Here is a 9,907-nt window from a genome sequence, read left to right as displayed (position 1 = left end):
CCTGCACAGCCTGCCCCGGGGCTGGTCAGCGACCCCGAGCCCCCAAGGAGCGGCCCCCCAGCCACTGACGCAGCCGAGACTCTGGGTCTGGAGCGGCCGGGACCGATGTCGGCAGCGGCTGCGGGCAGTGGGGCCAGGACCGGCCCCGGGGGCCAGAGGTCGGGATGCAAACCGAGGCTCAGCCGCCCCCTCCCTGGCCGGTGCCCGGAGACGTGCCGCTGGCCTGGGGACGGAGGCTCCGCTGTCCGGCTGTGGACACCTGCGCTGAGACCAAGGCAACCAGGGGGCTGTGGCAGGGCGGCAGAGTCCCCAGGGCCCAGGGTCATGGGCCTTACGCCCGGTGCCGGAGGGGCCACAGCAGACAGGGGGGTGTCCGTGGCCCTGAACCAGGGGCTGGGTGGGACGTCACCGGCCTGGGGGGCTGCTGGACAGGGTGTCCGGGCCGGCGGTCATGGGACACGCAGGCCCGGAGCCCAGGAGAGAGCCTGCAGCTGGATGGAGTGGCCAGTGGCAGCTGGGTGGGGCGGGGGCAGGGAAGGGCTGGTCACCCAGGCCCAGCCGCAGGGCAGGGAGGCAGTGGCCGGCGGGCAGAGCGGTGGCCCAGCTGAAGGCCCGGAGGGGCTGGGGACGGAGGACACCCTTCTGAGCCCACCCCCCGGAGCCCCTGGGGCTGCGCTCCCTCACTCAGACCAGCCCCCCCACTCCCGGCACCCAGTAGGTCTCGGAGAGTCCCCACGGCCCCTGCTTTGCTGGCCCCGCCTTGTGCCCATGCTCCCGCAGCGCTGGGGACTTGGGGGAGGCCGGGGGCCGCTGGGCAGGGCCGCTGGGCTCCGGGAGGACTGTCCCCAGGCGGCACGGCGGACCCTCTGGGCGCAGCGCTCGGGGAGCAGGCGACGGGAGGGGGGCACTGTGTCAAGGTCGGGCCGCAGGCCGGCAGCCGGGGCGGGGGTCCCGGGCCTCTGGCCAAGCCGCTCGCCGGCACTTCCGGCAGCAGGGGTGCCGCGCGGGGTCCCTCCGGGCCCCTCACGGGCGAGGCGGGGCGGGGCGCTGCCTACGTGGGGAAGCTCCTGGCGCGTCACAGCGAGCTATTCTCAGCCTCACTCCATTTATGGCTCCGGAAGCGGCTGCCGCGCTGCGGAGAGATTTCACCGGAGGTGCAGGGACGGCAGGAAGACGCCACCTCCTCCCTGGCGCTGTGTCCCAAATCTCCGGTTCCGGGGTGTCTGGCCAGGGCCAGCTGGCAGCGAGCCCCCACCCCGGCTGAGGGGCCGGCCACTGGCCTGGGTGGGACCCAGTGGGGCAGAGAGGAGGGGGCAGCTAAGGCTCCAAGCCCCCAGGGAGCTCCCGGTGGCTGCTGGGCAGCCCTGGCCTCCTCCCAGGCCTGACCGCTGGGGCCTCTGCATGACACCCTCAACCCTGGGCCCTGAACAGCCCCCTGCCGGTCCCTTCCCCCATCTGCCACACCGGGCCCTGGGTGGGGGGGGCACTGACCTGAGCATCGCCCCACCTGCCTGCCCCCACAGCCCGCTGTCCGCCCTCCAGGACACAGACCCGCTGCTGTGAGGGGGGCCTCTGGACCCCTTCCCACTGCCCCCGCCCCCCAGGCTCCGCCACTGGAGACAGACAAAACCCAGCTGCCTCCATCCCCGCCCTGCCGCACCCCTGTCCCCAGCTCACCCCTGCTCGCCCCCCAGCTGTCCCTGGCCCCCCAGGGCCCCCCGGGCCGCTGGCCCCAGCACTTGGGGGGCAGTGCGGCACTTCTGAATGCAAGCAGTCTCCTTGGGGCAGGACCTAGGCGGGCCTTGCCCAGCTCGGGCCCTGGCACACCTCAGCTGGATGGAGTTCAGGAAGACACCGTGCACACTCACACACACGCACTCACACACACACGCATGCCCAGGGGCAGGCAGGTTCCGGGGAGGCCGGGGCTCCCAGAGGATGGCTCGCCCGGCCTCGGGACGCTGGGGGGGCTTCCTGGAGGTGACAACGCAGGACTCGGCTTCGGATGGCACTTGAAGCCACACGCAGTGTCACACTTGGGTTTTCACACGGGGCGGGGTGGTGGGCGGGGGCCGGGCATGTCAGCCGGAGGACCCCCAGAGGCGTCCACAGACACAGCCCACTCCTCACCGCGCACCGAGGCCGTCGGCCCCCGAGCCGCCTGGGCCGAGAAGGGCCCCGGCCGCCGTCAGTGCAGCCCGCCCCGTGCACATGGGTGATGGAGGGCAGGAGGGCGCACGGCGCCTCGCGGAGAAGCAGGAGGGAAGGCAGGTGCCCAGCCCTGTCCAGTGGTCTGTGCACCCTCAGACTCGGCCCGAGGCAGCTGCGCACCTGAGGGCGCCCTTGAGACCCAGACCCCCCCCCCAATGGAGCTGCACTCGCCCCCCAGCCCCTGTCTCGTGCCCCCCCACGCCCCGCCCACACCTGGGTGGGGCCCCCACCGTAATGCGGCAGGTCCTTCCCCTGCCCGGGACCCAGCTTGGACTCGGCCCAGCAGGGACCAGCCCGATCCCCAGACGCTGCAGGCGGCGTTGTGCCGGGCGCCCTCCATGGGGTGGCCGTGGGGGTCACCTCCCTGGGGTGGTGATGGTGCCCATTTTATGGGGTGATCCACACTTCCCTGCACCCCACCTGGCGCAGTGCCCACCAAGCTGGGCCCGGGAGCTGTTTGTCGACTGAATAATTAACCCACCGCAGGGCCGAGCAGGGCACAGACGATTGTGTGCCTGGGCCCGAGAGGGAGCTGAGCATGAGCAGGGCAAGGCCGCTCACTGGGGGCGGCCGGCGGGCCTCTCCCCACGCCCCTCACCCTCCCACCCTGGCCCTGGCTTCCTTGGGGCGAGGCCCGGCCGAGTCCCTGGCCCTCTCTCAGCCTCAGTTTCCTCCGCCATAAGGGCTGGGAGGTGGTGAGGCCGGGGGACCCGCCCCCCAGGCCTTCAGCTCCTGGACTCGGCCTCCTGGTCCTGGGTTCGGGGGACGCCTGCTGGGCACACGGAGAATCTGGCTCAGGCACCGCCGTGCCAGGATCATCGGAAAAATACCAAACTTTCCTCGGATGCTGAGCCGGAAGACGCTGAGGCAGGAAGGGGGGGTGGTGGGGGGCTCTGCCGTGCCGGCTGGGAAGGAACAGGCCGCCTGTTCCGGGGACAAGACGCAGTGCGCCCTGCCAAACCGGAGAAGGGGGGATCGGAAAGAAAGCGTCCCCCGGCCCCGTGAGGCCTCCCCGAGCCGCAGGCCGCGCCCAGCCCCTGCCCCCCACCGTCCCCTCCTGTCTCGGGCCCCCCGACCCGCCGTCGGCGTGTGCCCTGCACCGAGGGGCCTCCCACACCCCTGCCCCATCCTGCCCCCAGCTGCCCTGCTGCAGTGGGGACACCAGGCCGGTGTGGCCCAGGGTCCCTGCCGCTGCCACTCCCTGGACGTCTGTGACGATGCGGGTGGGGGCCGGGGGGAGGAAGTGTCCGTGACAGATGACAGGACAGCATGCCACCGCATCCTCGTCTCCCTTTGCTGGCGTCCCGGCGCCTCCATCTTCCCCACCTCAGCCCGGCTTTCCTCCTTGGTCTTCAACCCCGCCCCCCGCCAGTCTCAGCTCTGAGCCGAGGTGTCCCATGTCCTCCCCTCTGCGGCACCCTGGCCGGGGGGAAGGGCATGCCGGCTGGGACTGGGGCAGGGCCAGCAGGTGCCTCCTGGCTGCCTGGCTCAGCCGGCAGGCCGTCTGCCAGCTGCTCACCCACGCGGCCGCCCCAGCACTGCCTCGGAGACAGACGAGCAGGGGGCAGCGGCGGGGAGCCCACAGCGGGGGCTGCGCGTCCCCCAGGTCCCAGGCGTGACACTGTGTCGGGGGGCTCGGGCCGGGAATGGCAGGGCAAGAGAAGGGGCCCTAGGCCTCGGGGACCCCAGCCCATTCACCCTGTTTCCCGGGGGGGAAACTGAGGCTGGGGTGGGCCCAACGTCTCCGACCAGAAATGGGCCGACAAGGGCCGGGCCTCCCTCCGTCGGTGACCCCGCCGAGGGCCCGCCCTGGGCAAGGCCCGCGCGGGATGCAGCCCTTGGCCGCGAGTCCACAGACGCCCTGTCCTGTGTGTGGCAGTGGGGGGAGCAGCTTGGAGGGGGGGCCCAGCCCGGAGCGGGGAGGCCGGTGTCACAGGCCCTGCTGCTCGGGGACCCCTGGGCTGGAGTGGAGACAGGCTGTCCGCCAGGAAGGGCAGGTCCAGGAGCCGGGCCGGGCTGTGGGCTCCCTGCGGCGGGCACAGGGCCAGCCTGGTCCGTGGTGGCAATCGGACGAGGCCATGTGGCTCGGACAGCCCCCCGGGGTGGCAGCCTGAGCAGCGGTCCCTTGAAGGGTGGGCACCCGAACCACAAGCCAAGACCACGCAGCAAGAGGCCAGGGGGAGTGGCAGGCAGACACCCCCGCCCCATGCCCAGCCGCCCGGCGTGTCCTCCGCGAGGACGGGGCCGGGAGGCAGCTGTTGGCCTCAGCTGGAGCGTGTGTGAGTGCACACGTAATGGTCTGCACAGGCGTGTGTGTGTGTGTAGGGTCACATGTGTGCACGCATGCACGCACATCACACACGCCAACACATCTCTGCGTGTACGTGTGCACGTGCACACACAATGGTCCGCACGGGTGAGGGTATGCCTGTGGCGCATGTGTGTGGCACGTGTGTGCATATATGCACACACATCGCACACGCCGATGCATCTCTGCACGCGTGTGTGCGTGCACAAGCACGTGTGTGTGTGTCAGGTGCGGGGCTGGGGTGCGAGGTGGCCTAGAGCTGGCCCCCACCCCCACCCGTGCCACTCACACCCAGGTGCTGGCTGCCCACACAGCACCGGGGGGCCCCGGGAGCTGGCACTGTGGGGTCCCCCGTGGGCAGGTGTGGGGCTGTGGGGAGGCACTCGGTAGGCGGGCGCTGTCGGAGGCTGGAAGGGGGTCTGAGAGGCACAGGGTTCCGTGTCAGGGGGTGGGGCTCCCCGGGGCTTTGGATTTGAGGGAGACCCATTTTGACATCAGCATCTGGAGGCCCAGGGGCAAAAGTCCGAGCCCCGGAGGGGCTTGAAGGGGAGCTGCCTGGGTTCTAGCGGGGGCAGACACCCCCCGTGGTGGCCAGGCCTGCCCTCCCCCTCCTCCCAGGGCAGGCAGGCAAGGCTCCGAAGGTGTCAGGCCCAGGAGCAGCACACCGGCTGAGCTCTGAGAGGGGGGGTTCCCCAGGCACCCCCCCACCCGGCCCTCCCCACCCTGAGCGTCCTGCCCGGGCGAGGCTGGGGGTGGGGGTCTGCGCTCTGTGGGAGAAGGGCAGGGCGGGGGGTGGGGCGGCCCCTTTCCCAGAGGCGCCGGGATGGAGCCGGGCTCCAGTGCGGAGGTTTGCGGAGGGCTCCTGGGGCGGTAATTGGTCAGCGATTATGTGTTCCCGAGCCAGCAGGGCCGCAGCCTGTTGCCACCTGTCACCACGCCCCGAGAGCTCGCCCCTGCACCGTGCTGCCGGGCCCGCCTTCCCTGGACTCCAGCTGGCCGTCCAGGCCGTGGGAGGGGGAAGCCCAGGGCCTGGGTCAAGCCCAGCCCGACCTTGACACCCTGTCTCGGCCGCCGGCCCCCAAAGGGGAAGCATCACCCCTGCCTTCCGATCTCTTGCCTTTGCTCACCCCTCCCCCAGCCCCTCTGAGCCCCACAGCGGCTCCCTGCCTGGTGCAGCCCTCCCCGGCTCCCCCCTACAAGCCCTGCCGGACCACTGCAGCCTCGGGTGGGGAGGGTGGAGGCTGGGGACCGCTGGGGCCCCAAGGACAGCAGAGAGCTGGGCCCTGGCTCGGTGCCCAGCCGGTCAGGGGACCGGGGCCTGAATGCCACCCTCAGGGGCCTCGGGGGCTTTGTAAACTGTGGGGGTCCGAGGGGCTGCTCCTGTTCACTCGGGTGCCGGCTCTGCCACGCCCACGGCACACAGGCGTGCGCGTGCACGTGGGCGGTGAGTGAGGTTCCCGGCCGGCTGGCTCGGGGGCGCCCCCCACCCCGACCAGGGCCCTCGGACACGGGCTGGGCTCACCTTAGACGCCGGCCCGGGCTCCCGGTCACACACGCCCTGCAGGTGGCTCACTCGCAGGCCTGCAGCCTCCCCGCTCGGGGACGCCCGGCCGGAGACTCCGGGATTCCTGCTCTGGAAGCTTCCCTGCCGCCTCCCCCTCCCTGCACCGTGCGCCCCCACCCCTGCTGCCCACCCACTCGCCTTTAATTAGAAATGCCAGGAGAGCGATTTTTGGAGAGTTTGTGCCAGAAAGACTTTCCCGTCCACAGCAGGGGCGGAAGCTCGGGGAAAAGGAGGAGACAGATTGGCTCTGGGCGGGGAGGGGGCCCCGGGAGCGGGGGAGGGGCGGGGAGCAGGGGACCCCGGAGTGTGGGCACCCGAGCGGTGTGTCATGGAGTGAGCCAGAGCCGGTGGGGCGTGCGAGGGGCGCGGGGAGAGCATGTGTGTGGGGGGCGCGTGTGTCGGGGGATGAGTGTGCCTGTGGGGGGTGCGAGTGTGGGGAGCTGTGACTGGGACATGAGTGTGCAGTGTGTGTGTGTGTGCGCGTGCGAGGGGGGAGAGGGGAAGGGGCAGCCGGGCCCAGGCGTCCGGACCGGCACTGGCCACGACTGGCACCTCTGGCTGGGGACAGTGGTGTTTGTTCCCCAAGCCCGGGGGGCCGGGGGGGTGCGCATCAGAGGACCCGGGGCCCAGGCCCGTCCCCCTGGGGTAACCCGGGAAGGACGTCCTTCCCGCCGCGGTTGCCAGGGAGGCGGAGGGGAATCTCAGCTTCCGGAGCCCTGCTCCTTATATGGTGGTGTCTTCTCGCCTCAGCCTCTCCGCCACTGCAGAGGCTCCCGCGCCACTGCCCTCCCCCCTCCCCCGCCACCTCTGCAAGTCTGCAGCTTCTGACCAGGTGCCCCGGGGGCCAGGGGGCTCAGGGCCCAGCCCCCGGCAGGACCCCTCCACCTCCTCCCCGCCCCACCCCAGGGAGAAGCTTCTAGATTCCCCAGGGGCACTAAGTGGGGGAGCCTTGGGCCTCACTGAAGCCCTGGGCGTGGGGCGGTCCTGGCGGCCACGGCAGAGGCCGGCACCTCCACACCAGTGCCCGGGGCCGCCCTCGTGCACGCACAGGCGGAGGGGCCGGGCAGAGGCTCGGGGCCACGCTTGGGACTCACACCTGACACTTGAGAGTGAGCCTGTGTCTCGCGCCGGAAGGCGCCCTGAAGCCTTCGGCTCAGGGGATGGAGGGTCTGAGTGTCCTGGCGGCCGTCAGGGTTAACCTGTGGCTGGCCGGCCGGCCGGCTGCTGCTGGACTGGGCAGGCTCCGCGTCAGGGCGGGGAGCAATGAGAACACAGGAGAGTACAGCACGGTACCCCTCCCCGCCCCCACCCCCCAGTAAAGCGAGAAAGATGAGAAGAGAAGGCCCACCCTGAGGCCTTGGGGGAGGGGCTTCCTGCTTACCCTTGGGTGGGGGTGGCCTCTCCAGGCACACAGCTGCACCCCCCGCCCCCGCCCGGTCCATCACCGGCCGAGGGTGGTCGCTGGTGCCCAGAGCGGCCCGCAGACTTTGCAGGCTGAGTGACCTGGGGAGGGGGCGGCGCAGCCAGCGGATTAGTCACCCGGGGCCAGCGTGTGTGCAGGGGGTGGGCCCTACCTCCGTGCCGAGCTTGAGTGGGCGCGGAGGCGGGCTCGCGGGGCGGGCGCGCGGGCCAATGGGAGCCGGGACTCAGCGCAGGGGCCGCCCACGGCCGCGCTGGCAGCATAAAGAGCCGGCGCGCGGCGGCAGGCTGCAGAGAGCTCGGCGCCGCTGCTCCCGCACCGCCTTCCTGCGCCTCTCCCGCCGCCTTCCTGCGCTGCTGCCGCCGCCGCCGCCGCGGCACCAGACCCAGAGCGACTCAGCCTCCGCCGCCCCGCCAGACTCGCCGCTGCCGGCGCGCCCGCACTTGCGCACGGCCGGACCCGAAGCCCCGCCGGCCCAGGAGGACTTTGCAGCCCGCCGCCTCCCGCTCGTCCCAGCACCTGCGCGCAAATGGAGCTGGACCACAGGACCAGCGGCGGCCTTCACGCCTACCCCGCGCCTCGAGGCGGGCAGGTGGCCAAGCCCAACGTGATCCTGCAGATCGGAAAGTGCCGGACGGAGATGCTGGAGCACGTGCGGAGGACCCACCGGCACCTGCTGGCGGAGGTGTCCAAGCAGGTGGAGCGCGAGCTGAAGGGGCTGCACAGGTCGGTGGGCAAGCTGGAGAGCAACCTGGACGGCTACGTGCCCACCAGCGACTCCCAGCGCTGGAAGAAGTCCATCAAGGCCTGCCTGTGCCGCTGCCAGGAGACCATCGCCCACCTGGAGCGCTGGGTCAAGCGCGAGATGCACGTGTGGCGGGAGATCTTCTACCGGCTGGAGCGGTGGGCCGACCGCCTGGAGGCCATGGGCAGCAAGTACCAGGTGGGCGGCGACGCGGCCCGCCACACCGTCTCCGTGGGCGTCGGGGGTCCCGAGGGCTGCTCTCAGGAAGCCGACGGCTACGACTTCCCGGTCAGCCCCTACGCCATCACGCCGCCGCCGGCCGCCGGCGAGCTGCCGGGGCAGGAGCTGGAGGAGGCCCAGCAGTACCCGCCCTGGGGGCCCGGCGAGGACGGGCAGCCCAGCCCCGGCGTGGACACGCAGATCTTCGAGGACCCGCACGAGTTCCTCACCCACCTGGAGGAGTACCTGCGGCAGGTGGGCGGCTCCGAGGAGTACTGGCTGTCGCAGATCCAGAACCACATGAACGGGCCGGCCAAGAAGTGGTGGGAGTTCAAGCAGGGCTCGGTGCGGAACTGGGTGCAGTTCAAGAAGGAGTTCCTGCAGTACAGCGAGGGCACGCTGTCCCGCGAGGCCCTGCAGCGCGAGCTGGACCTGCCGCAGAAGCAGGGCGAGCCGCTGGACCAGTTCCTGTGGCGCAAGCGGGACCTGTACCAGACGCTCCACGTGGACGCCGAGGAGGAGGAGATCATCCAGTACGTGGTGGGCACCCTGCAGCCCAAGCTCAAGCGCTTCCTGCGGCACCCGCTGCCCAAGACCCTGGAGCAGCTCATCCAGCGGGGCCTGGAGGTGGAGGGCGGCCTGGAGCCGGCGTCCGAGACCGCCAGCCCCCACCCCCCCGCCGGGGACGAGGCCGAGGCTGAGCCTGAGAACGAGAACGAGAACGACGAGGCGCTCACGCCGGCCCTCACCAACGAGTCTGCGGCCAGCGACCGGACCCAGCCCGAGTAGAGGGCCTTGCGGCCCCGGCCTGCCCGCCACATCCCGCCTGTGGCCTTTGCCAACCAAGACTTTTGAGCCGGGCTGACCCCCGCAGGGGGAGCCCGGGTCCCCCACCCGGTGGACGCGCTGCCACCGGCCTCCCAGCCCGATTCGCACAGCACATGCCGCCCAGTTCTGGACAGCGTCCCCCACACAGTGAAGGAGCCCCCGTCCCCTGCAGGGCCCTGCCCGGCCCCCTCCCTCCGTCTGTCGTCCAGGGCCACCTCCCGCCCCGCACCGCACCGCCCCACCCAGTACACACACTCTCTCAGGCCACCACAGCGGTCTCCGCCTCCTCAGCCTGCTCCGCGCCTGGGCCCTCTGGGCCCTCAGAAGCCATGAGCCCCCGTGGCTCCGGCCAGCAGGCACCACGCTCGCTCGGGGGACACCCCGGAGCAGGAGCAAAAGCATGCCCGGTGCCCGGTGCCCGGTGCCCGGTGCCGTGAGACCTCACCTCCGGGCCGGCGCCCCCTCCTGGCAGTCGCCTTGCAGGCCAGCCCGCCAGCCCGCCTCGGACAGCACAGTGTGGCTCCGTGTCCTAGGGGACACCCGAAGCTCAGGCACAGCCGCAGCAGCAGCAGCAGACCTGGTCTCCTGGTCTCCTGGCCGCTCAGGTGAGCC

The 9,907-nt window shown here is 71.6% G+C and overlaps 1 protein-coding gene across 1 annotated transcript; it reads left to right on the top strand.

The window, feature by feature from the left end:
- The first annotated feature begins 7,380 nt into the window (after positions 1-7,380).
- Positions 7,381-9,502, top strand: ARC (activity regulated cytoskeleton associated protein). Its single transcript, XM_028533763.2, has one exon. It carries the CDS (start codon positions 8,033-8,035, stop codon positions 9,254-9,256), a length of 1,224 nt encoding a protein of 407 aa, XP_028389564.1. The 5' UTR covers positions 7,381-8,032; the 3' UTR covers positions 9,257-9,502.
- Positions 9,503-9,907: the final 405 nt, after the last annotated feature.

Source organism: Phyllostomus discolor, chromosome 7, assembly GCF_004126475.2.
Source record: "Phyllostomus discolor isolate MPI-MPIP mPhyDis1 chromosome 7, mPhyDis1.pri.v3, whole genome shotgun sequence".
Classification (NCBI taxonomy): Eukaryota; Metazoa; Chordata; class Mammalia; order Chiroptera; family Phyllostomidae; genus Phyllostomus; species Phyllostomus discolor.
This window is presented reverse-complemented; position numbering and strand designations above follow the sequence as displayed.